Below are 27,999 nucleotides of genomic sequence, written 5' to 3' on the forward strand. Positions count from 1 at the left end.
CATTATCATTTGTTCATTTATACCTATTATTTATATATTGTGTTGTTTCAGTTTGATATTTTGTTAAAACAACTGCTACAGTTCTTTGTGTTGTGTTTGTTTTTTTTTTGTTATGTTGAGTCATATTGTCTTGCGTTGCATTATCTTTTTTAGGTTTTGTTTTATTTCATAATGTCCCAGTGGAAGTGGTGGGCCGATAAGCGTGGCGCGAAAGTGGACCGAACTCAAAATGGACCATTCTGGAAAAGAACAAAACACAGATACACACAAACAATCATACACACACTTACGGCTCATACAGCCCATCTAGAAGCTGCTGTAGCTGTTATCCGGCCTCCTCCCCCTTGCTTGCTGTGAAAGGCAGAACTGGGGCTTTGTGGGTAATGGAATTTGCGTCTGCGGATAAATGAAGTCGTGGATCTCTAACATTTGAAGAGATTCGCGGAGGGAATGAGAGATAGTGACAGTTTTTAATGGAGACCCTCATAAATGAATCATCACACACATGTGCCTTGCTTGATTTTTACTTTTGCTGTTCACACACTGAAGCATACTATTCACAAATCTGGGAAGCTGGCACACCATCAAAGTAAACAATTTCTATGTTTTTGTGGTGTAAATAACTCTGTGCTGGTCGGATTTTCTTTATATTAATAAAACAGCTGTATTTCATTGTCTATAGCTGAATTTATGCATCAGTTATGCTGTTTTATATATACAAATACACTAATCTTTTCTTTGGTACAGCAAAAAAAAAGACAAAGTTCACTTAGATATGTGAATGTTTGAATGATGTGTTTAATGTTTTTATTTATCCTCAGTAACTGATTGGTTTAGGGTCACAGTGTGACTGTAATGTGACTGAAATATGGTTAATGAGCACATTAATTGGAAAATGTAAAAATATTGAAAAAAAAAAAAATGAATGTTTGATTGTGATGAAAAAAATTCAGTTTTATAAGAAAAAGAAATTCTGGTTTTGGCCACACCCACTTTGAATTAGATATGATTATTTGTAGGTATGTCAATATGATCATTTGGGTTCAGTTTGCATTAGACCTCTTAGGCAGGTAGGCAGGTCAGTCGACTCAATGTAATAAAAACTTGAAAACCAATGTAGCACCAACACCAACTTCTATACCGAAAATGAACACGAACTAAATAAATAGAATTAAAAATAAATGCTTACTAGAACAGGGTGAAGCAACTTCACCCTGGTAGTAAAACAGAAATATATAAAGTACTAATGGTTCCTGAGTTACGATGGTTCGACTTATGATTTTTTTTATCTTACGATTATATTCAATTAAAAAAATAATAATATTTTAAGTTTCACACGGTTGGCAAATGTAGCAGCATGTTAGCCTTCTACTCACAAACTGACTCTTGTTTACGCACCTGCTGCCACATGCATATATACTCTATAGTTTATACAGTATGGAACTGTAAATTGCTCTGTTTTGATAAATGATGTTAAATGACAAAACAAATTACAATATACTATACCATACTGATCATTCTTTAAGACTCCTGGGTAGGCTGGGCCATGTCTGGATTTACAATATTTTCAAGTTACGATGGGGTCATCGGAACGCATCTCTACTGTAAGTCAGGGACTACCTGTACAGATATTTTTGTACATATACATTTTTTTTTCTTTGTACCACACAACAAGAAATGCACTCAGAAAAAGGCCTGCCTGCCTGTCGCCTGCCTGTCTGTCTGTCTGTCTGTCTGTCTGTCTGTCTGTCTGTCTGTCTGTCTGTCTGTCTGTCCACTTTCTTTCCTGGAAACTATAATTTAGGTTTGAAGTGTATTTTTCAGCACGTTCTCTGTCCCATGTCTCATTGAATTTCCTATTTTCTCATTCTCTCATTTTACATGATATCAACACACACACACACACACACACACACACACACACACACACACATACACACACACACACACACACACACACACACACACACACACATACACACACACACACACACACACACACACACACACACACACACACACACACACACACACACACACTTACATACATAAACTACTTCTAAATCCCCGGGTGTTCCAGTTCCTTGGCTGTTTTCCCCCAAAGAACAAAGTCTGCCTTTTCAGTTACCATTGCACAGGAACTTGTAAAAAAAGACAACCAGCTCTCACTATCTGCCTTGTTTGTAGTTGGTCCAGCCTTGAATACAAGTGTGTGTGTGTGTGTGTGTGTGTGTGTGTGTGTGTGTGTGTGTGTGTGTGTGTGTGTGTGCATGTACGCACGCATACGTGAGGGGTGTCGATGATGGTAAAGACGTGTAAACATGACGGTGTGTACGTCTGGACGTTTTATTTCTCCATCTGGTTTCCTCGATGAGAGACTCACACAAACATGGCTGAAGATGTGGAGGTTTCTATGGTGTGGAAATCTGGGAGAGCAACAATCTGAGGAATGTTTAGCCAGGCTGTGGCTGTGAAGCCATGAGAAACATCTGAATGAACGCTTGTTCTAGTGCCCTTCTCTGAAAGTTTCACTTTGGCGCACATTTTTATTTTTTTTTCACTTCTTTACCTATAGCAGCGAAACAATGACTAGATCTTAAAAATGTTAATGAAATTTCCTATATTTCATTACAGTATATGAGCAAAATTGAATATGAGCTAAAACCCGACCTTCAAGCTCCAAAGACTATCTGACACAGACTATTCATTAATAGGTTTGTTTTTGGATTTGCATCAGTTTTCCCATCGTATACAATATCCCCAAATAGACCCCAAACCCCCACTCGAACTTTGCCTTCTCACCTCTCTCCCTGCTGGATTTCATGATTTCATGCTGTGCAATAAACACACAGAGCAGTACACTGATTGAGTGATGGGCTCGGAATCCACAGTGGCCCAGAGGCGATGAGGGGAAGTCTTACAAAATGAAACTCTTTGTGGGATGGCTTTAGACATCTTTGTGTATGGATTTGGGCATAGCATTGCAATTACTTCGCTTTTGAGACCTTCTGCAACCAGTATTCTAAATTTAATATTGGTCAAAATTAAATTAAAAAATAGAATGAAGGAATAAATAGCAATAACATAATAATAAATGCGAATGTATATGTGTGTGCAAGAAAAGGAGGTTGAGGTAATGAGTATTGAGCAAAAAAGGTGTTAGAGGTAGTGAGTGTTCTACACTCAAAAGAGTAAATTCGCAACAAAAAAAGGTTAAGGTAGTGAGTATTGTGCAAAAAAGCAGGTTAAGTTAGGGAAGTTAGGGAACATTGTAAAAAAAAAAAAAGAGTTTGACATAGTGAGAGTTGTGTAGTAAAGTATTTTGAAGTAGTGACTAATGTGTAATAAAGGAAGTTGAGATAGTGAGTTTTGTGTAGTAAAGGAGGTTGAGGTAGTAAATGTTGTGTAGTAAAGGAGGTTGAGATATTGCGTGTTGTGTAGTAAAGAAGGGTTGCGGTAGTGAGTGTTGTGTAGTAAAGGAGGTTGAGATTTTGAGTGTTGTGTATTAGAGGTTGAGGTAGTGATTATTGTGTAGTAAAGGAGGTTGAGATATTGAGTGTTGTGTATTAGAGGTTAAGGTAGTGAGTATTGTGTAGTAAAGGAGGTTTAGGTAGTGTTTTTATTTAGCTTTATACATCTGACGTCACATTTGCTAAATATTGCAAGATAAATTGTATTAAAAAGATCAGTTTCTTATTTATTAATTAATAGTTACTTGTACAACTTTGTGGTAGCAGTTTGGGGAGGAAGCACAAATGGAGGAGAAGTCAGGTGTCTCACTACTTGTCCATATAGCGTATGTGTTGCCTTACCAGGCTTTCGTTTTTCCCCTATGAATAGCGTAAAAAACAGATTTAGCTCTAGCCGACATCAGAGAATCCTTTTTTAAATGTTAAATAAACATAACAAAAATAACAGAAAGCCATGGACAATATAAAGCATCCATTATACTTACTCTAGTAAATGAGTCATGACCATAGAAATAATAGTACTTTTAAATTAACTATATACTATTAAATATATTAAATAATTAACTATTAACTAATAACTATGTAATGTTAACTATAAACTATTGCCAGAGCTGCTGCTCTAGAAAATTGATAAAAACCCTTCTGACGAATCAGATTAGAGAATTCAGAAGCGCTGTATTATACAAAGCTTTGTCAGATTGTCGTTTGTCAGATTGATAAAAAGGTTAAAAATAAAGAACAGAGATCTTCTTAATTATTTCTGTCCTCCTTTTTATTTTTGAAGAAAATAGAAGCCTTTTCTCCGTCAGTGGAGAAAGTGGGAGATGGGTTTATATTTCAGTGAAATATCGCCAGGCATTAAAATCTCTTTGCGCTATTTTTGGGAACCTAATATTCATTCTGCCGTGTACCGACCTGGCAGCAGCTGGAGCAGAGGGCCCAGTCGCGGTATTGCTGTGTAACCGTAATCCTATCTGGAAAGAAAGGTCGTCCTTTCCCCCACCGCCCCCTCTCTTCTCTTGTCTCCAGTCGTCTTTCATCCCTCCCCATCTGATCCATCCCTCTCTCCTTCTTCCCTCATTAGCTTCTTCGATCAATAGATCACTTCCTTTCAGCTTGCTCGAAGAAAACAAGAGTTTAAAAGTTGGCGGTGGTCGGGTTTCCTTACCGGATACAGACTCGTGTGCGTGCACACACTCATACACACACACACACGCACACACACACGCACACACACACGCACACACACTGCATAAAGCAAAGTGTCTAAATACAATGAAGTGTACCAATGAATTCAATGGAATGGTGTAGACAAATTTCCCATTACATTCATTCAAATAAATCACAAGGTAGTCTATAAAGTTAGTGGTTTCATAGTAACAGCCCATTCACAGGGACATCATGCTTCACGCAATCATAATAATAAAATTAAAACCTAATAATAATACAAGGTAAAAATGCATATAGTGTGTATATATAATGCATGGCGTGTTTTTAAAGCAAAACATATATCCTTTGATAAATGTGCAGTTAAGCTCTGGAAAGTGATGTGTTATTAATACATTTGGTAAGAAAGGCGTGTTTAGTGCCAGTGTAATGTCATACCCAGTAGTTTTTCCATTGCAAGAAAGTCTTCATAACAACCATCACTGACAAATAGCTATGGTATAAAATACAGTACAAAAATTGGGATGTGTGAGAACATCGAGAACGTAGTCAGATCTGAAGATTTGATTGTCAGATATGACATCGATGGAGTATCTTAACCCACAACTGCTAAGCTTCGACAGCAATGGATGAACGTATAGCAAAATTAGCTTAATCTGAAAATACTGGGCTACCATGTGTCACCCGACTCAGTATTTCCTAACATGGCGTTGTTAATCACTCGATCCCCCTGATGTTCGATTAGCTCCTAAACGCTGAGTATCAATGCAGCACCATGAACTCCGTTCAGCCTCGGATCCCAAGCTGCGTGTTAGGTCATGACCCCTGTGCCACCAATAAACACTTCATCTGTCCCCTTTTTTCTCGCTCACCCACATAGCAGACTGAAGCCTGACCCCCTTGCAGTTAAATTGCATTTGCAATTATTTTTAGTGCGAACAACAACAGAAAAACCTATACCACAAATCAAAGTGTGACTGCGTATGTGTGCAATACAGAGAGATCTATTGTCTTTGGCAACATGCAGGGCTTTTCAGACACGGAATGTAGCGTTAGAGTCGATCTGCTGCATCTAGTGTTGGATTTAATTTTCCAGAAAATACTAGAGGTCCTTGATGATCCTATAATGATTATTATGGTAAAGTGTAATATAGAGGTTGTGTTTTATTCCCAGGGCTCCCACATTATTACGACAAGACCTTTAACCCTGACCTGCTCAGCTCTGTGCTTTGGTTGAATTTAGCTTGGTTTGTAAGTCGAGTCTGCCGCTCAAATATTACCTATCCTATGTCATTCTCGATCTAGTATCACATAATTTCTTTATCATTTTGCTTTATCATGGTCAAATGTACATTTTGAGCAATATTAAGCATGTATCTATACCTGACAGGGGTCAACTATCAGTCTGATACTGTGCTCTTTCACTCATACAGGATATTATAATAGGATAAGACATGACTTAATCCTAGTGCATTGTTCAAAATACAGAAATATCAAAACGAGGAGCTGCAGCATCTTTATTTAATACAAGTAATCAAGTGGCTTTCCACTGGTAACAAGTACATTCTTATAAATAGCCTTAATTTAAAAATCAGCAAAATATCAACTATTTAATTTAGCATTAAAACATTCAATATATATTTAATGGGTTAAAATATTTAAAAAATATATTGCAATATATTTTAACAAAGTATTGTGAAATATTTATAAAAGCACAATGTTTTATTATTCCTCTGACATAAAATAGTGATTAAACAATATATATTTTTTAATAATTTAAATTTATAAACTGTGCATAGTTATGTGTAGTTAGTGTGTGCATATATATATATATATATATATATATATATATATATATATATATATATATATATATATATATATATATATATATATGTGTGTGTGTGTGTGTGTGTGTGTGTGTGTGTGTGTGTGTGTGTGTGTGTGTGTGTGTGTGTGTGTGGGTGTATGCACTGTATTTATGTGTATATGTATGCATGCACACATATATATATATACAGTGCATGCATACATATACACATATATACAGTATGCGTATATATATATATATATATATATATATATATATATATATATATATACAGTGAGGAAAATAAGTATTTGAACACCCTGCTATTTTGCAAGTTCTCCCACTTAGAAATCATGGAGGGGTCTGAAATTGTCATCGTAGGTGCATGTCCACTGTGAGAGACATAATCTAAAAAAAAAAATCCAAAAATCACAATATATGATTTTTTAACTATTTATTTGTATGATACAGCTGCAAATAAGTATTTGAACACCTGTCTATCAGCTAGAATTCTGACCCTCAAAGACCTGTTAGTCTGCCTTTAAAATGTCCACCTCCACTACATTTATTATCCTAAATTAGATGCACCTGTTTGAGGTCGTTAGCTGCATAAAGACACCTGTCCACCCCATACAATCAGTAAGAATCCAACTACTAACATGGCCAAGACCAAAGAGCTGTCCAAAGACACTAGAGACAAAATTGTACACCTCCACAAGGCTGGAAAGGGCTACGGGGAAATTGCCAAGCAGCTTGGTGAAAAAAGGTCCACTGTTGGAGCAATCATTAGAAAATGGAAGAAGCTAAACATGACTGTCAATCTCCCTCGGACTGGGGCTCCATGCAAGATCTCACCTTGTGGGGTCGCAATGATCCTAAGGAAGGTGAGAAATCAACCCAGAACTACATGGGAGGAGCTGGTCAATGACCTGAAAAGAGCTGGGACCACCGTTTCCAAGGTTACTGTTGGTAATACACTAAGACGTCATGGTTTGAAATCATGCATGGCACGGAAGGTTCCCCTGCTTAAACCAGCATATGTCCAGGCACGTCTTAAGTTTGCCAATGACCATTTGGATGATCCAGAGGAGTCATGGGAGAAAGTCATGTGGTCAGATGCGACCAAAATAGATCTTTTGGGTCATAATTTCACTAAACGTGTTTGGAGGAAGAAGAATGATGAGTACCATCCCAAGAACACCATCCCTACTGTGAAGCATGGGGGTGGTAGCATCCTGCTTTGGGAGTGTTTTTCTGCACATGGGACAGGGCGACTGCACTGTATTAAGGAGAGGATGACCGGGGCCATGTATTGCGAGATTTTGGGGAACAACCTCCTTCCCTCATTTAGAGCATTAAAGATGGGTCAAGGCTGGGTCTTCCAACATGACAATGACCTAAAGCACACAGCCAGGATAACCAAGGAGTGGCTCTGTGGGAAGCATATCAAGGTTCTGGCGTGGCCTAGCCAGTCTCCAGACCTAAACCCAATAGAGAATCTCTGGAGGGAGCTCAAACTCTGTGTTTCTCAGCGACAGGCCAGAATCCTGACTGATCTAGAGAAGATCTGTGTGGAGGAGTGGGCCAAAATCCCTCCTGCAGTGTGTGCAAACCTGGTGAAAAACTACAGGAAACGTTTGACGTCAAACAAAGGCTACTGTTCCAAATATTAACATTGACTTTCTCAGGTGTTCAAATACTTATTTGCAGCTGTATCATACAAATAAATTGTTAAAAAATCATACATTGTAATTTCTGGATTTTTTTTTTTTAGATTATGTCTCTCACAGTGGACATGCACCTACGATGACAATTTCAGACCCCTCCATGATTTCTAAGTGGGAGAACTTGCAAAATAGCAGGGTGTTCAAATACTTATTTTCCTCACTGTATATATATATATATATATATATATATATATATATATATATATATATATATATATATGCGTGTATGCACTGTATATATGTGTATATGTGTATAAAAACCAGGCAAACAAACAGTGCTCAAAAATATCTGTGACATTCAGCAGCCTCAACTACAACAAAATCTTTTTGAATGTAACTTTCCTCTTTTTTCTCTTCCAAAAAATAAATGCTAGAACCTTCCTTGTGGCAGAGTCACAGGCAAAAAGAGAAACATAATTCAGTTTAAGACATTTTCTGTGATTCAGGGTGTTTAATAAGTGTTTAAAAGATTTCACAAGGCTAGTTCCATTCTTTATTATACTGAACACCTTGTGCTAGCATGCAAACTAGATGCTAGCCTGCAGGCAAACCAGCTGCGATTTTTGCAGCCTCTTAAAAAATCTAACAGCAGTTTTACATTTGAGTTTAAAGAGACAGAGTAATTGACTCTTCGTGATGTAGTGCAGACTATCAAGGTGCTTTGTAAAGAATAACCAGCATTATTAGCACTCACTCTCACAGCTAACATTTGCAGCTGGAATGATTGCTAACCCCTTCATTTTCCATACAGTTTGACCCAAATTTGTAATTGCCAGGTATGTAAATGTGAAAAATCCATGAAGACTTGTTTGCTGCTCCTTTAACAGCTATTTTATTTCACTTCATGTCCTTTTTTAAACCTTAACCACCATGCTCTTCCTGCACTCCAATGAAAACTGACCTCTTTGTCCTCCAAACAGTGTATTGCACTTTTTTTATTTACCTCAGACTCTGGGGGTAGTGATGGGTGATGAATTTATTTAATGAGTTTATATCTTTTCCTTCTTTTAATATTTCCCTTTAACTAAAAGCTATTGAACTATGAGGATGGATTTGGACTGTAATGAATATTACCAGTCTGCTACAGTGGCTTTGAACTACAATCTGTGAACAGTTGACTGAAAACCTCAACAGTACGTTTCAACAAAGACAAACAATAGTGAGTGGACATTCGGTGCCACCCAGATGAGGATGGATTCCCTTGTGAGTCTGGTTCCTCTTAAGGTTTTTTCTCATACCATCTAGGGAGTTTATTCTTAACACTGTTGCCACTGGCTCACGCATTACGGATAAACTCAGAGGCATGAACGTATAAACTTATATTTTATAACATTTATTTCTGTATAGCTGCTTTTGGACAATGTTAACTGAAATTAAACTGAATTGAATTGAAATTAAAGATTGTGTATTGGCCATGATGTACAACAGTGTATATTAGAAGTATATACAGTGTATATTAGAAGTTTTATTATATGCAGTATTTTGTGTAAAATGCAATCATTTATAGAATATTTACATTAGTATAATTACAACATATACATATATACATATAATAACATTCATATTTACAAGTTAGAACATTCCTATTATACGTTACATCTCTCTTTTGCTTTAATGACAGTACACACTCGAGCTGGCATAGGCTCTAAAATTTTGTATGAAGCTTGATGAGAAATTTTACACCAGAGGCGTCTGAACACGTTCCTCAGTGCAAAAGATAAATAGCAAAGAAATATCTGCTATTTTGTTAAAAAATATGTCATTGTTCAAAGAATTTCTCTCATTTCTCTCTTTTTTGTTTAATTTCCAGTTATAAAACAAATCAGAAATTTGTTGAGCCTTGTCAGAGAGTGCTAAAACTGAAACTGCTTGTACACTTAAATTAAATGATATTAAATTATTTTCTATTATATAACTTTTAATGCTTATTGTAATTAGATAGTTCTGACAGCTTAGAGCAAAAAGTCTTATGTTGAATGTTCATTGTTAAAAAAGAGCTTCTATATCAACTTTTTTTGTTGATAAAACGCTATTTTTGGAATGTTGCTTATAGCAAATCATGACCAAAGTCCCACTTATGATATACAACTTAAGTTTTTTTAATGTAAAAGTTTACAAACATGATAAAAACAAAAGCTTTATTTTTTTTGCAGAAAACCCTGAAAATCACACAATTGAACATAAAAAAATAATACATTGCATGAAGAACCCAAAATAGACAACAGAAATGAAATTAACATGTAAAACAACTGACTAAAAAAATTATGTCATATGATGTATTTATCATTGGAAAAATTTGATTTATATATTAAAAATAGAAAAGACAAAATACATATGGTTATGTGTTAATAATGTCAGACTAGACAGCCAGGCTCTAGCCATGATTTCTTTTGAAATGTGATCCATGCCATTTGCTCCATCAACCCTGCCAACCCCTTTGGTAATTTCAGCGTACAATAGAACTTACAGTAACCCCACTATATACTGGTACTGAATCATTCATGCAGTCCTTGGTGAACATCGAACTCTCTTCAAAACAGTCTTTGTATTAGGTCTTGTGTGTTGCTTTTGTATTTTTTAAGTAAAAAAAAAAAAAATATCACAAAGGATTGTCAGCATCCAATCACCACTAATCATAATTCGTCAGTTTTGTCATTGCATCTTTCCAAAAACTTGCTTCAGTAGTAATTCTATGACTTAATAAGGCTATATATGGCTAGATACATTACATGGCCAAAAGTATTGTGTGCAGTACCTGATTTTACTAACACCCTAGTGACTGAATGAACACAAAGCTTCACAACCACACTCCAAAATCTAGTAAAACATACACCACAGGTGTCAACAAACGTTTGTCTATATAATGTAAGTTAATGCCTTAACTCAACTACGCAAAATTCATGTTCGCGTGTGAAAAGTTGAGGTGTTTTTATTTAGTTTGTTTATCAGATTTGAAGTGCATAGGCCATTGTCATTAACACAAGCACAAATTCTACATTTCATTTCAATGCATTCATTTTAAGCTGCAAAACAACGACTGCTTATCTCGTATTGAATATATGTTTCCGTAACCTCTGCAAGTAGTTTAAGACATCAAATCTTCCTGCGTTCCCACAAATTCTCAGCATTAAGATGTCTGCATTCCAGAGCAGAACAGTCCTCTGGGTCATGTTGATGGCGTGAGAGCAGGATGGAAGTCTGGATCTTGGAAGCGTGTGTAAGTTCGTTCCTTCATAGTGATGTGGTGCAGCTACCTGATGAAAGGTCGGTCCAGAGGGAGTTTCGGGCAAAACAACCTCTCTAGATTGTCACTGAGTGAAGCTTAAAAGTATGTGTTCTTGTTACTGTCACTGTCAACACATGCTTAATGATGGGCTGACACATCTGCACTTCTATAGGGGGTTGTTTTGAAGTTACGCTGTATGTGGTGTGCCTGGTGTCAATATAAATAACGGTTTAGCGTTCCCAGGCTGTATCTGTGGCTCAAGGAATCATGGGTTTAGTCTAATCTTGTGCTCACCAAATACTACAAGTGACTGATCAATACGTTTCATTTTATTTATTATTTTTAATTATACAAATTCTTTTGTTATATTGTCTTTTTATTTTTGTCTGAGGTTTTGCTTTTTCTGACTACCCCCCTGTAATAAAAAAAACTGAGTGTCTTTGTAATGGTCCTTAGACAACTATCTATTTTAAAAAAGAGTAAAAAAAACTATTTTTTCTTATGGCTAATAATTTGTGAGAAATGCCTGCAGAGAATAGGGTTTTTTTCTTTCTATTCTTTCTTTCCCAGAAATTTCTTGCACTCCATACTCATCTTTTTGTGCCAAAGGCTTTTTAATTTATTTATTTAAATAATTCTAACAGTGATAGACTCACATAGTCAAAGTATAATTTTAAATGTAAATGCTCATTACTTACTGTAAACTACAAAAAAAAAACTGAGGACCAACTTTTCCTTGAAAATTGATTCAAAAAAGTTCAAGATCATATTATTGAGGGAAATCTGGTGACTTTGTGTGACAGGGATGTGCAGGGCTATTTTTAAGGGCCCAAGTGATTAATATCAATATAGAATTCAAACTATCAACATTTGTCTGTCCTGATGCTTGAGTGAGTTGAAAACAAAGTCAGTGGCTTGAAGAGGCTCATAACACATCTTGGAACAAATGGGACTATGTGGCCACATTTTCCTCTGTGTGTGTGTGTGTGTGTGTGTGTGTGTGTGTGTGTGTGTGTGTGTGTGTGTGTGTGTGTGTGTTCTTTTTTCTTTTCTTTCATGATTACAAAAGACCCTTGTATTCTTATACATGACAAGCTAGTGTTTTTTTTGCTAGGTTTCGAATCTGCTGAAAACAAGATGCAATGCCCGATCCATTAAAACAGGCCATAACTAAGCCACACAATGCCACTTCAATAAATAAAAAAGAAACAAACAGAAAAAAAGTTATTCCCCTCTTTTTTGCTTTAAGCCAAGTGGTTTATCCAAGCCAAGTGGTGATAAATGAGGGTAATTTTACACAAAGTGTGTACTAATCCATGTGCTTTTTTCTTCTCTTTTTTTTTTGCTTTAGCTTTTCTTTCTAATTAAAGCAACATCAGAACATAAGCAAAAAATGTAGCATTAGTCACTTAGTCGTAATGTTGCTAGTAATGAAGGAAAGCTGCTATGAGCTAGTTGGCACCTTTTAAACGAGCTCACGCTGGGTTGAAAGCAGGTTCCGGGGCTGCTTTTAATTGACTTTAGTATTTTATGACTGGGAATGAACATTTCTCATACAATCCATATTCTCACAGCGGAAAAGAAATAAGAAAAAAGTGTGTTATATTACACTTTTTTCATCAGAGGCATATATAGTGTGAGCTAATTGCCTATGCTTATTGGATGTGTTTGCCTTACCTGTGCTAGCAAGCATTATAAGAAGAAAGGGTTCATATTTTTACATAGAAGTCAAGCACAAACAAATAAATTAATAAAAGTTGGATAGCTAATAGTAACTAGTCAGCATACTGTAGCATTTAGTTATTGGGAATGTCAGTTCAGTATATATGACTTAATCTACACCCACTCAACCTTGCAGTTATATTTAAAAATGTGGAATACAAAATTTTTTAACAATTTCACAAAATTAATGTATTGTTGTGAACAAACAGAACACTAGCACAGTAAAACTCAAACCCTGAAGTGTGCATAACTATTATGACCATTATCATTATTCTGTAAATAAATAAAAAAAATTATATACTTTATTAATGCTATTTGTGCTTCTGGTATTTACTCTACTATGATACTTACCTTATAACTGATTCTCTATCTGCTTCTTTGCACATTTTGCTCTATAGTCACGTGTGTATAAAAATCTGATGATGACTCGACAAATTTTTACCTCATTTTTTTGTACAATATATAATTGGCACTGAGGTGGTCTTTACTCTTTACTTCATACCTGCACTTTTTATACATCTATCTATCTATCTATCTATCTATCTATCTATCTATCTATCTATCTATCTATCTATCTATCTATCTATCTATCCATCTATCCATCTATCTATCTATCTATCTATCTATCTATCTATCTATCTATCTATCTATCTATCTATCGATCTAGTGCCCAATATATAACTGCATTTTATTGTCCTCTGCACAGTGACAATAAAGTTCAGTATAATAGTATTATTAGATATAATCTAATCTAATAAGCTAATAACCAATTTAATTCGGTAGCTAGTTCGTATAAGCTAACCAAGCTCATAATAACCGTTCACTATTGTGTTTTGTTATGTTCTTTTTTAAATTAGTTTTAAATAGTTGAATGCTAAAAATTGCATTTGGGCATATTAATCCACATATTATTACAATTTAAAGCTGTTAGGGAGAAGATATTTGAATGAGAATACATGCTAATTGGTCCAGTTTGCTTTTATGCTAGCATTCTGTAGCAGAACCTGCATGTTATATTTTAACCACTACATAAAAATGAAATTCATTTAAAAGCCTTTTTATCTAAAAGCTAATTTTTAAGGAGTTAATGAAGATTGTAGAGCTCATGATAATCTGTCTGAAGCAGAACCTGTCAATAAATTGTATAAAATGTATAAAATAAACAAATTGATTGAAACATAAAAAGAAATTGTTTTAAATGCTAGGATAAGGTAGTTTCAAGGTCAAGAGGCTTTTATTGTCATTTCTACTATACACAGTGGTACACAGTACACAGTAAAAACGAGACAACGTTCCTCCAGGAGACCCTGGTGCTACACTAAACAACTAAACAAGAGTAAACACTAAACAAGAGTAAAGTTTATATGTACTAGTGCTTTTTTATCGCTTTGTATTAAAGCCATGCTAAGATTGTGTTAAAGCAGAATTCCCTTATTTTCTTGCAAATTATATGAAATTAATACATCCATTGGAGCTAATTTGATGGATGTTATCATCTCCATCCACTCAAACTTCCTCAAAGCTCCTGTTTTTTTGAGGCAGGAAATGTAAACAACATTATTATCAGAAGACACTGGACATTTAATACGTCGCATGTTTTTTGTTTTGTTTTTATCTATATTTAGTATTTTTTTGTCCTTTATCTTTCCCTCAGGGCCTTCATCGGTCATTAGCAACGACGATGACTCAGCCAGTCCGCTTCATCACGTGTCGAATGGTTCGAATACGCCGTCGTCCTCAGACATGAACGCAGACGCCGTCATCATCGGCATGACCAAGATCCCCGTCATTGAGAACCCGCAGTACTTCCGCAGCACCAGCAGCCTGCTCAAATCCGACACCTGTGAGTCGGCCAAGAAGTCTTGCTGTTGTCTCCTGCACACACACAAACACTCACACACACACACTCACCTACTTCACGTCCCTCTTTACCAGCCTCTCTGTCTCTTCGTTCCTTTCCCACTCTGGTTCCTTTTAATATTGGGTTATGGTGTGCAGTGAGTTACTGGAGATCGATGCAGCCTCATCATCTAGCCCGCACTAATGTAATCGGGCTGACTGGCTAGTTTTTCTTCAAAAGCATTCCTTAATCACATTATGGATAAATCTACAATCTCTCTCTCTCTCTCTCTCTCTCTCTCTCTCTCTCTCTCTCTCTCTCTCTCTCTCTCTCTCTCTCTCTCTTTCTCTTGATTTCGCCCTTGTCCTCTCATTCTCTGTCCCCAGCACATTAAACATCTGATTAATCTGCTCTTATCTCCATTCTGTCCTCACTTTGCTAGAGGACACCTCAGTCTGCTTGAGTATCTGTATTTTTTAACTAATTTTCATCAGGAAATATGGTTATGTTGAAAGGTTGCTAAAAGTGTGTGTGTATATGTGTGTGTGTGTGTAGTTGTCCAGCACATTAAAAGACACAACATTGTACTTAAGAGGGAACTCGGCGAAGGGGCCTTCGGGAAAGTGTTCCTGGCCGAATGCTACAACCTGAATATTTCACTCGACCAGGATAAGCTCCTTGTGGCAGTCAAGGTGAGCATTAAAAACACTCCAAGATGTTTTAAACAAGCCAGTTGTGTGCATTCATTTGAAAGTAATCGTTGCAGAGATTATGAGCAAAATGCACCAACATAGTTTGAAAATAAATTCATTGACGTTGTGAGATTTGTCAGTGGGTCAATATTTTTAATATATTTTTTACAGTGTTTTAGGTGTTTCTACTGTATGTTATTTACACCGATCAGGCACAACATTATGGCATTATAACATTATGAGCGGTGAAGTGAATGACACTGATTATTTCTTCTTCACGGCACCTGTGGAATATATTAGGCAGCATGTGAACATTTTTTGCTCAAAACAGGAAAAATTGGCAAACGTAAAGATTTGAGTGAGTTTGACACACTTGTAGGATGTTCAGTGGTAAGGAAGGAACAGTGGTGAACCGACGACATGGGTCAAGGGTAGCCAAGGCATACTGTTGCATGTGGGAAGTGAAGGCTGTCCCTTGTAGTCCAATCCAACAAACAAGCTCCTGTAGCTCAAATTGCTGTAAAAGTTAATGCTGTTAATGCTCGATGGGTCAGGACTGTTTTGGCACCAACACAATATTAGGCAGGTGGTTATAATGTTATGCCTGATCGGGGTATACAGGGTTCTCTGGTAATGTAACAAGTGTCAAATTTTACTAGATAACAATCATTTGAAAAACTTCCTTGCACTGAAAGTCTGAACATCAACTTCATATCTAAATGTTAATGCGTACACAGACCCTAAAAGAAGCCAGCGAGAATGCGCGCAAGGACTTTCACCGTGAAGCCGAGCTTCTGACCAACCTGCAACATGAGCACATTGTCACCTTCTACGGTGTGTGCGTGGAGAGCGATCCCCTTATCATGGTGTTCGAATACATGAAGCATGGAGACCTCAACAAGTTCCTCAGGTATGTTCAAAACTATGAATTCAGGTTGATTTGTGAAACTTAGTTGTGTAGCAGCTAGGTGTAGGGTCATACCCAATCCCTGATGAGCAAGCCAGACATGACAGTGTCAACGAATAACTCCCTTTAGATGACTTTAGGGAGGAACCTAATGAGGAACCTAAAAAGGATTTAGACACAAAGGGAACTCATCCTCTTTATAGGGAAACAAATAAAACCTCCCTGAGATTAAGCTCGATTGAACCCTACAGATGAATCTGGAGAAATATCTAGGGGAACCAAAAGAGGACCCAGACTTGAAGGAACCTTATTCTCTTTCTGGGGCAACCAAATAGTGATAAAAACTCCCTAAAATTATGTTAAATAGAAATTTAGAAATGAATCTAAAAAGGAACCTAGAGAGGAACCAGACTTAATGGGATCTCATTCTCTACCCTGGGTACACCAAATAGTAATAAAACTCCCTGAGATGATGTTAACCTAGAGAGGAATCTAGAGAAGAACCTAGAGAGGATCCTAAAGAGGAAACAGACTCATCCTTTTCTTAGGGACACCAGATAGGGATAAAAGTACCTGAGATGGTGTTAGAAAAAATCTAAAGGAACCTAAAGAAGAACCTAGTAAGGAACCAGACTTAATGGGAACTTCTGCTCCTCTTGGGTTCAACAGACAGTAAGAAATTACCCCTGAGATATTATTGTGTCCTGAGATAAACACAATACAGTGTTCCTCAGTATTCAGGTCAGTTTATCCTCTGAGGTTTGAGCAAAAACTCTTTATTATAAAACATAATCTTTTGATTATCCGCACGGCAGCAAGTGTGCATGTATGCGTGTGTATGCTAGACCTGATTCCGATAGTGCTTACTCACATCCACATCTCTTTGCCCTTGTATCTTCCTTGGCCTGGTAATTGATAGAAGGTTCACCATTTTGATATCGGTTACAAATCCATAGGAGACATGAGAAATGTCTGAATGTCTAAGTGTTGATACTGAAACTTCACTGCAGTGCAAATGCTGTATAGATAGGCATCATTATCCTCAGGCTAGATTTGACGGATGATGATATGCTGTGGTCATCATGATAAATTATATTGTTCTACATTTTCTAGGAATCTCGTCACTGTCGTCAGCAATTTTATGCCACTGAACAAAGTGCATTATTCCACAGACTGTTAATGATAAACTTGAACACAGCACACGGTCATTCTATACACCCTCCAGATGTTGACTGTTGACCCAGTGTGCAGTACTATACTACATATATAACTTACAGCAAATTCACAATCGACCCACACATTCATTGTCATTATAAAAGCATAATTCTATTAATATGCAAATTCTAAATGACTCCTTTCCCATACATAAGCATACTTTGCCCATTTTCCTTCCAATTTGCATACTGCAACATAATTGGCTCTTATAATTCATGATGCAATAACACATACCTGCAAAAGTTTTCTTTACTTTCCAGTACAGGAACTTTTTCAGCTACAGCAACAATTATGTTAATTATGTGTTATTAAGATTTATTTCTTCCGGTATTAATTTTTTAACTATTAATCTGACAGATGTTTCTTGGCAAATTATTTTTTAAGTCTTTCAATGTCACTGCAGTTTGGTGACTGTTCCATAGCAGAATCTTAGCCAATATTCATTACTGTGCATGTAATTTGGACTTTGCACTTGAGCACGCTGTAAATAAACACCACTTTACACGGAACATCACAGCGAGTATTGCCATCATTTGGGTAGAAGGCGAACCCTTAAGGCCGCTCTACCACAGGTTTGCAGCAATAATCCAAATTTGCGGAATTCTTGCAAATCTGATCATAAACTCCATATTATTAAAACATAAAGGAAATGCAAACTTGGAGGCTCCATTTATATTCGCTATTAATAATTTCAAATAAAAGCATCAATATTTAATTAAAATGCACTGCAGTCTACTATAATCCGCATGTCCTTTATATACAATAAATACATCCTAGTTTGTTATTAAACCGTTTTATTCAATTACTGTTAATTATGTTTTATTAAATACTGTTTTTTGTTGTTTTATGTCATTGTAGTATATATATTTAGAATTAGTGTAGTGTAGGAGTATACAGCAATGCTGCTATCTGTATTTATTAAGTATTTCAAATATTGATCTGATTGATAAGTTAGTTTGGTCTAAAGTGTAGGCTGTAGGATAATTTGACAACTCCTCAGCTTTATGCATCACCCAAGTTCATAACTGTTCTTGACTACCCAGGACTGTTATTTGCCTTTCTAATATGCTTTCTTAGTTTTATCCACTGAAAATATAAATAAGCCTAATTAGCTCAATTTCAAGCACCATGAGTCTGACCAGACAGTTTCTAAGGATGAATGAATGAACCATGTAGATGCATTTCACTCCCTGCGGAGTCTCTTTGTCCTGCAAGCTTCATACATATAACTTTTGCCTACAAGGATGTAAAAAAAACTTCTTTGTTCTTTCCATAATCAACACATTTCATCTGAACTATATGATGCCTCTAGTGTAGTACAGTGTAAAGAATAGTATTTGTATTTCTATGATTATTGTAAAATACAAGTACACAAGAAGACTGTTTTTTAAGTCATATTATCAATCCCATAATTGTCAGTCCAGATCTCACAAATCATTTTGACACATTTTTTTTCTCTCTCTCTGCAGGGCTCACGGTCCTGACGCTGTGTTAATGTCAGATGGTCAGATGCCGCAGCAGGCCGAGCTCACGCAGTCTCAGATGCTGCACATTGCTCAGCAGATCGCAGCAGGGATGGTATATCTGGCCTCACAGCACTTTGTGCACAGAGACTTGGCCACACGTAACTGCCTTGTTGGTGAGAACCTGCTGGTAAAGATCGGTGACTTTGGCATGTCCCGCGATGTGTACAGCACAGATTATTACCGGGTGAGTGGTTTTTTAGTGACCCCAGTGTTTCATGCTGGCTTTAGGACACTGATTAAGGACGTTACTTAACATATTTACATACATTACTCAATAATGCTGAATGGACAGAACACAAAAAAAAAAAAAAAACAGGAAATTGGCTGTTGTACAACAATAGTCAGCAACAATTGACCATATAACAAAGCAAAAGCATGTACTCTAGTTGGCTGGAGACATTTAGTAATTTCGGTATGTGCCAAAGTGACTTTTTTCCCCTTAAAAAAATAGTGATACCCTTCCAAAAATGAACACGCCACTCGCTAAATAAGATGGCAGTTAATTGTGAGTTATCTTGCCGATATCTATTTATACACACAAAAAAAAAAAACATGATTCTGTGAAGTAAAAATTAATTATAAATGATAGATATGATTAAACCCTAAGAATTCAATTGTACTTAGCCTTTCCTGTTCAGCCTGCGATAGTTTCCTCCTCTCTCTTCGAATCTCTCTTTTTGTTACTTCACCAAATTAATTTCTCGTTCTCTGCCAGAGATTAGACTTCATTATTCCTAAAACAATCAGACAACGTCTAATTAACACCTACTGCTTGTGGTTATTGGTTTTTGTATTCAGCAAAAAAAAAAAAAACTGAAGGCTGCTTATCAGGATCTGTTAGTTTTTCAAATTAGATCATGCTAACTTAAATCGTTTAGATCAATCTTGCTAATTGTTTTTCTGTTTTTTTTTGTTTTTTGTTTTTTTTAAACACACATTAGCCATGCTAGCTAGAGCAGATATTTGCTTAAATGTTTTTGGCTGCGACTACAACAATAAAAAGCTTCCCCAAATGCTAACAGTGATAATGCAAATGAGTTAAGTTAAATTAGCATGATGTTAATCTGCTTGTTAACCTTCAATGCTATTTCGACTACAGCAAAAAAATTAAATACCTCCTGTACCAAGTACCAAGTGTTTATCAGTACCAGTTAACACTACACAAATAGAGTATGCTAACTAATCCTGTACTTTTTTTTAACTAATAGTTAATTACATTGTTTAATAGCTAGACAGTTCTTTGCTTGGTTTTTTTTTCCTCAGGCTAATGTAACTAAGAATGTGCTGCTATAAATTGTTGCTGTTGTCTTAGTTAAAATAATTGCTATAATGGAGAATGTGATGCTAGATAGTTCTGTTTGGGAAGCAATTATTTTAAATATGTATGGAGAAAAGCTTCTCTTTTGTGTGCACCTGCTTCATGTCTGAAGATTTTAGGTATAAAAGGAAAGCGACAGAGGTTTAGGATTGCCACAAAGAATATGCACTAGAAAAATTATGATTTAATGTGTCTTCACATACACTATATGAGCAAAAGGATTAGGAAACCTGACTTGTGGTTTTCCCCCAAACTGTTACCACAGAGTTTGAAGCACACAGTTTTAAAGGATGTCTTGAATTAATGTGGTATCATGGAATTTCTCCCTTCACTTAAACTAGGAGACCCAAACCTCAACCATACTGAACAACTTTGGGATGAATTGGAATGTTGACTGCACCCAAGGTCTCCTCACCTCCTCACAGTACCTGACATGACTAACCAAAATGTAGTTTTTCAATAAGAGTGAACGTTATTCTAACAATAAATGGGCCCTAAATGTGAAATGTGATGTTCAAAAAGCAAATACAAATCTTATGATCGGTTGACTGTAAACTTTTGACCATATAGTGTATTTCGCATAGTTTTATTAAACATATAGAACGAGACAGGAAAATCATCCAATGTCCATTGTGTGTGTGTGTGTGTGTGTGTGTGTGTGTGTGTGTCCATATTCACTGCCACTAAGTCTTTCTCAGATTAAAAGGGATGTGGGGGTGACATGGAGGTATGTGTGGAGGGGTGGAGGCTAGGGGGGGGTATATGAACAGGAAAGGGGTAGTTTCCATGGTGACAGGGAAGGAAAGGGGACATGAGCGCCAAGCACTGAAACTGAAAAAGTCATTAAAGAACTCTGATTAGTATTCACCTCCCCAAGCACAGGGTACAGACACAGAGAAAAAGAGACAGGGATATATATGTCTACATGGATGTAGAGGGAAGAAAGCATGAGGAGAGGTGAGGAGATGGAGAACGAGACAGGAAGAATGACGGAAGACCATAGAAGTGCAAACCCAACGAGAGCATTTATGTTTTTAAACGTGTGTCCACTTGCTTGGGTTTTATGCCGTACAAATGGTTCAGCCGGACACTTAATTTATTAATGAGCATGTTTTAAAGCAGCAGAAGGCACAAGGTTCACTCAGCTCACATCTCTGAGGCCTGATCATGTGAGCATGTAGCCAACTTAGAACTGGGCCCTTTTGTGATTGTAATGCTGGATTTGTGTGTGTGTGTGTGTGTGTGTGTGTGTGTGTGTGTGTGTGTGTGTGTGTGTGTGTGTGTGTGTCTATGTGTGTCTATGTGTGTGTCTGCCACAGGCGCATGATTGATTAGCCCTATAGAACATCAGTTTCCATAGAAACAGCTGCTCTGAAAAGACAGCGGCGGAGGGACGACGTCTCGCTGTGTAAGCCGGTTGTGTAACACGCAAATCTGGCCTGAGGTGGAATTTTGATGGAGCCTCATTAGCTTCATCCTATTGCATAATTACTGTGACAGAGTTTATGAACCTTTATAAAAACACCAGGCCTGACCGTATAAATTCCCGGTAAACCCCGTATCAAAGGGCATTACGATTATAACACAGCAGATCCCATATTCAGGCTGTTTATATCAAACCAGATAAACCTTATAAAGCTTTGAGAGCAGCAGATATATAAACAAAGTGCAGAGGCACTGATTCCTAGTATTGACGTGGAGTTTAAAGTTCTTTGCTATTGGCAGGAAGGTTCATTAGAGGTTTATTTCCTGCCCTGACAAAGTTTAAAGAAATAATATCAGCTAATTCATAGGGACAATCATACAGATTTAAACACTTATTTTTATAACAGTATTCATTTTCTATAAGGCACATGCATGTTCCATTTGTTTATATGCAACAAATTAGGTATTTTAACAGTATGAAGATTTATTTAAACAAAACAAATATATAAATGTACAAATGTTCATCTTTTTAAAATCCTCCAACAGCTTGAATAACAGCTTTACACACTCTTAGCATCCGAACAGTTAGTTTCTCCAAACATTCAGCTAAAATACTTATTTTTTACAGAAGTAAAATGCCTCTTGTACAACTTACCAAGGATGCTCTTTACTAGTTGGAGATTTCATTCTGACCTTGTGATCCAGTCCATCCCAGAGCAGCTCAATAGAATTTAAGTTCAGAGTGTATAGTGGGCAGGCCATGCCATGATAAATAACACTTCAACTGACTGTTTGCTCTCTAAATAATGCTTACAGACGTTGGATGTATGCTTTATGTCATTGTTTTGTTGCATGGTGTTGAGGTACGGTAATGGTAGCAATGTTGGTTCAGTATTCAATTCACCTGGAAGTGAAGTCTTTAACCTTCCCTGCTACAAAGCAACACTAAACCATTAAGCTTCCACCTCCATGTTTGAATGTGGGGGTAAGGCAGTCTGCTAACATCTTTTCTCCTGTTCAACATTTTCACAAGTTCTTCACATTTGGACTCCAAAGAACTTTCTTCCAGTCATTCACTGCCTAATTATTGTCCAGTGTGCCTTTGCCTTTTACCGAGTTTATTGCATATAAAGAAAAGGAACATGCATGTGTCTCAAAAACCATAGAAGACGAGGCGTTTCTGAACTTTTGACAGACTCTGTGTAAGCCTTGTGAGGCTTTCTGTAAGAAGATACAGGACAGAGGTTCAATGTGTCATGTATTCGGTTATACTTTTCTATTGGCACAGTCTAAAGAGTGGATGAGTTGCTGTAACCTTCCTCTAATCTATATCCAGCTTAGTTATTCTCCTCTAACGGCTTCTGCACACACTGAAGTATTTAATTCCTCTTATGTCAAAGACAATTGACATTCGGCAGTCACTTTAATTTTAAAGACATATAGATACAGGTCAAGAGCATCATTTCCTGTTTATATCAAACAACAGACTGCGAAAAATGTTGATCTCACTGAGTTTGACCGCAGAATTATTGTTTTCTCCAAGATAGCCATGAGTGGGGTTTTTTTATTTTTTATTTCCTTACATAACTGATAAAAAAAAAAAAAAAAACGGATTCTGCTTTGAATCATCAAAATTTGGCCAGGAGATGAACATTACACGTGTTCAAACTATGCTCACAAAAAAGAAAGACTTTCAGAGCCTGTAAAAAAGAAAGACACAAGAACAATGCAGATAAAGCCATGACTGAGAAGATGGTGACTTAAAAATAGGGTTTTTATGGTTTAAAGATTAAGGCCAAGAGGTAATATATAAGCAATTGTATTATTTTTTTTAAGTTTGGTGGCTGCAACTTTTTTGATTGTTTTTCTCTTTTGGTCTTTTGCTGGTTTTCTCTCATTTACACATCACTTCTAGATTGTATTCCAAACACACACAAAAGTCTAATTAGGCCGTTATCTTGATGATAGGGACCTCTGAACCTTTCACCCTCGGCTATGGCTTGGATTATGTTCTGGGACTGGATAAAAAAATCCAGAAATGAAAAACAAAATTATATAAGAATTTACCGTAATCTGTTAAAAGCAGCTACAATAAACTATGCTGTTACTGATATTGTGAAGGTCTATAAGCTTTATCGGAAAGTCTAAAGAAATATTATATGTATGCGTGTATGTGTGTGTGTTATTTTACTGTAGTGTAGTGTTGTAGTATCTAGTAGACAGCTTTTTTGGAGTCTCTCCCACTTAGTAAAGCCTTCATCCTCAGTGGGCCTGGTGAAAAAGCTTAAAAGCTTTGGTCCTTAATATTTGATGAGTCCGGTATGTTAAAACAATTAATATGAGGCTAATCCACATACTGCCCTGCAAATACATAATTAATATTTTAAAGCCAACGCATTATGATAAAGCCAGTAAATGAAGAGATGGGCTTTGGGGTTGAGTCGTAGGTCAGCTTCGATTTCCCTGGAGTTTGCAGCATGTTGAAAGTTCAGCAGCATGAACTTCAGGAGCAGCATCGTGAAAACAAGCAGAATAAGAGTAAGGATTTTACAGAAGGATTTGTCTAATAAGAGTCATATCATCTTCTTCTTGCCCAGATTCATGGAGCCTATCAGGAACTTGAGCCTGAAATGCAGATTTGTCATTAAGTATGGGTGTGTTTAACACATCAGTTTTATTATACCATCATTGACACCTTGGAATAAATTATTTTGTGCAGCACATGTTTTGATTGTTGGGATAATGACAGATCTTGCCTTCACGGCTTCTCATTTTTGGCTCTCATTTTTCCGTTTGAAAAATGATTCTGTATGTGTGTAGGATGACGATCTTGGTTTCAGTTCATTATTAATCCACTTTTTTGTCTAATGACTCTGACCTTTCTTATGTGATAATTACAGGTGGGAGGCCACACCATGCTGCCGATTCGCTGGATGCCCCCGGAAAGCATCATGTACAGAAAGTTCACCACAGAGAGTGATGTCTGGAGCCTGGGGGTGGTGCTCTGGGAAATATTTACCTACGGGAAACAGCCCTGGTACCAGCTTTCCAACAATGAGGTAAACTTACTAACATATAGTGGCTGATGTGTCTGCAGTAACTTCTATGTTAAGTGCTTAAAAGTAGCAAAGCCTCCTGCAGTTTCATAGCACCCTGGCATCGAATATTCTCCAATTCCGATTTTCTTTTTTTTTTTTAAGATTTGTTCAAAATCTAATTACAGCTAATTATAAGACCTATTGAACATAACAAAACCCTCCTCACCTTTTCTCTGTTGTTCCCTTCCCAGGTGATTGAATGCATCACTCAGGGTCGTGTGCTGCAGTGGCCACGCACTTGTCCGAAAGAGGTGTATGACCTGATGCTAGGCTGCTGGCAGAGAGAACCACACTCTCGCCTCAACATTAGAGAGATCCACACCCTGCTGCTCAACCTGGCCAAGGCCTCCCCGGTCTACCTGGACATCTTAGGCTGAGAGATAGTCTGTGTTGCGTGTGTATCCCCAAACTGTGCTCTATTCAAAATTTTCACCTTCTTCTCCTCCCTCTCCCCCTTAGCTTCCTAAGTTCCATCCATCCTGCTCCTTTTATCCTAAATGTGTAGTGTGCTAAACAGCAGGAGCCACATTTACCAATATTATCAAAGAAAGGACTGAAACGTGACGCCAAAGACCTTCCATTCCGCTGGACCACTTCTCTACTGGTCAGACACTGACTGTACAGCGGATAAGAAATGTTACTGAAAATATTTCCACAAGCACATCATTTCCAGGACTTCAGGAATTGGCTCTTCATTTTCTGCCTGCTTTACAAAACGTGGAAATGTACCGCTGCCGTGTCGGAAGGTGCACGGATCGCACGGGAGGTTCCCCCATCCTTCCTGATCCCTTTCCCCAAACGTCTGCGTACGTAAAAAAAAAAAAAAAAAAAAACCCACTTATAAAGCTAGACGTTGACAGTAGCATGGAGATTATAGATATCGAACAAACACAATACAGTTTGACTTTTTTTCAGGAAAAAAGATTGCAGACTTTAGCAATGAGAGCCTTCACGGTTGTCCTCATAGCGCACTACAGTGGTTAGGGATATCGAGTCATTTGAGACGAGGCCATGCCCAATACGTTTAGTGTGCATTTAGGACAAGAGCCCAATTACCCAGAGTGGCTGATTATGATGGGTAGGCTAAATTATGACCCACCACCACCTCTTTCTTCGCCTTCTTCCCCTCCTTTCTCCATCACTTGAATTATCACAGAGTTGAGAAGCAGTGATGTAGTGCTTAAGCCGGGAGCACGCAGCTGTTATGGTGTAATATATATTTCATTACAGTACTAATGTCTGCTATTAGCACCTATTCCCCATAGACTCATACACAACACAGATGGGATTGAAAGGAAAAGAAAGGAGGGGTTAGTTTCCAAAACAACTTCAAAAAAAATATTTATTGGATCATATTTTATTTAGCGATGCACTTTTTAATAACAACACTAACAGAAAGGGGTGAATTCTTTTTTTTTTTTTTTTTTTTTTTATTTAACATTTTTTTTAAGTGATTATAATTAAGCTAATACAAAAAGTGTATCAATTTGCACACCTTTACACTTGCTGTAATATATATATATTATATACATATACATAAACCCACACGCACACACAGACAAATATATACATATATATTAACACACATATGGATGCATTGCGCATATGGATCCTGAATTGTGTATCTTTATTTTTCTTTTTTTTTTAAGTGGAACTTTTTAACTTGTAAAATGTAAGGCACATGTTCATTTTTGTATGTTATGTTATGTTATGTTATTTTATGTTATTTTATGTTATGTTGTTATGTTATGTTATGTTACGTTTCGTTTCGTTTCGTTACGTTACATTACGTTATGTTACGTTTTTTATTTATTTGTTTATTTATTTATTTATTTATTTATTTATTCGTTCGTTCGTTCGTTCGTTCGTTCGTTCGTTCGTTTATATGTTTTGCAAATTTACCTGGTTTAAATCTCACTAAATGACCATACACAAGTGCACAAGTGCAACCAAAAAAAAATGAGTAATGAGTCATGATTTCTAAACTAAATCAGTTATTTTTATGACTTTCATTTGAATGTAAAGTGATAGAAGTTATCACAAAACTATTAACGACAGCTAATAGAGCTGTGTTATGTAATTATTTTGTTTAGGTGCTTATTTCATTTCGGTTCAGGCATAATAACATGTTTGTTTTGTACAACAGGCGTGTTCTAATAGGGCTTACAACACAGGAAGTCTGTGTATCGTAAACGAATAGCGACAAATGAAGAACAACGCTAGTCGGCGCTAATCTCAATGTTTTGAGGACAAAGCAGCTGACCGTGAAATGTGCCTGGACAGCAACTTTTCAGCCTGCGTGCTGTAAATCTTAAAGTGTCTATAAGCTACAACACAACCTGAATGAGTAAGAGTGAGTCATTTAATAGCTGTGAGGGATTAAAATAGCGGCCATGTTGCTTGTTTCGAAAGCTTAAGTTCAACAAAGGGCTGAGGATGTTTTGGGGAAGAAGAAAACGTAAACTACATGTGTGTGTATACATGTACTTGTTGTATACACACTCAATCACACATATCCTTTTAAAAGTAAATAAGAAAAAGTTTTACATTTTACCAGGTCTGTTTAGAGCAGCAGACGGGAGTGTCAGAACTTCATGTTGGGCCACAGCTTACAGACATTCATCTTGTTCCTGAAGTAACTATCAGAGGAATCAGATTTGCTGTTACTTTAAAGGACTGTACTTGGATATATGCGAACCTGGCGCAAAACGCTCACAAGCAAAAAAAAATCCCCATCAACAGTGACATTACTGTTTACAATATGTTTATCCATACGATCAAATGCGCTCAGTGACGTTGAGGCAGTCATGATACATTGTAATTAATAAAAGTGTCTTGCCTTACCAAATTTGTGTG

The 27,999-nt window shown here is 36.8% G+C and overlaps 2 protein-coding genes across 2 annotated transcripts in view; both read left to right on the plus strand.

Moving 5' to 3' along the window:
* Positions 1–27,991, plus strand: part of ntrk2a (neurotrophic tyrosine kinase, receptor, type 2a) — a 47,441-nt gene extending 19,450 nt beyond the window's left edge. The window contains exons 12-17 of the mRNA XM_083553961.1: positions 14,777–14,965; positions 15,518–15,654; positions 16,392–16,564; positions 19,246–19,486; positions 24,946–25,104; positions 25,335–27,991. Coding sequence (XP_083410087.1) covers positions 14,777–14,965; positions 15,518–15,654; positions 16,392–16,564; positions 19,246–19,486; positions 24,946–25,104; positions 25,335–25,520 — 1,085 coding nt within the window. The 3' untranslated portion in view covers positions 25,521–27,991. The remainder of the gene's footprint in view (positions 1–14,776; positions 14,966–15,517; positions 15,655–16,391; positions 16,565–19,245; positions 19,487–24,945; positions 25,105–25,334) is intronic.
* naa35 (N-alpha-acetyltransferase 35, NatC auxiliary subunit) overlaps positions 1–27,999 on the plus strand; it is a 162,691-nt gene that overhangs the window by 85,715 nt on the left and 48,977 nt on the right. The window lies entirely within an intron of this gene.

This window comes from Silurus aristotelis, assembly GCF_946808225.1.
Source record: "Silurus aristotelis genome assembly, chromosome: 11".
NCBI lineage: Eukaryota > Metazoa > Chordata > Actinopteri > Siluriformes > Siluridae > Silurus > Silurus aristotelis.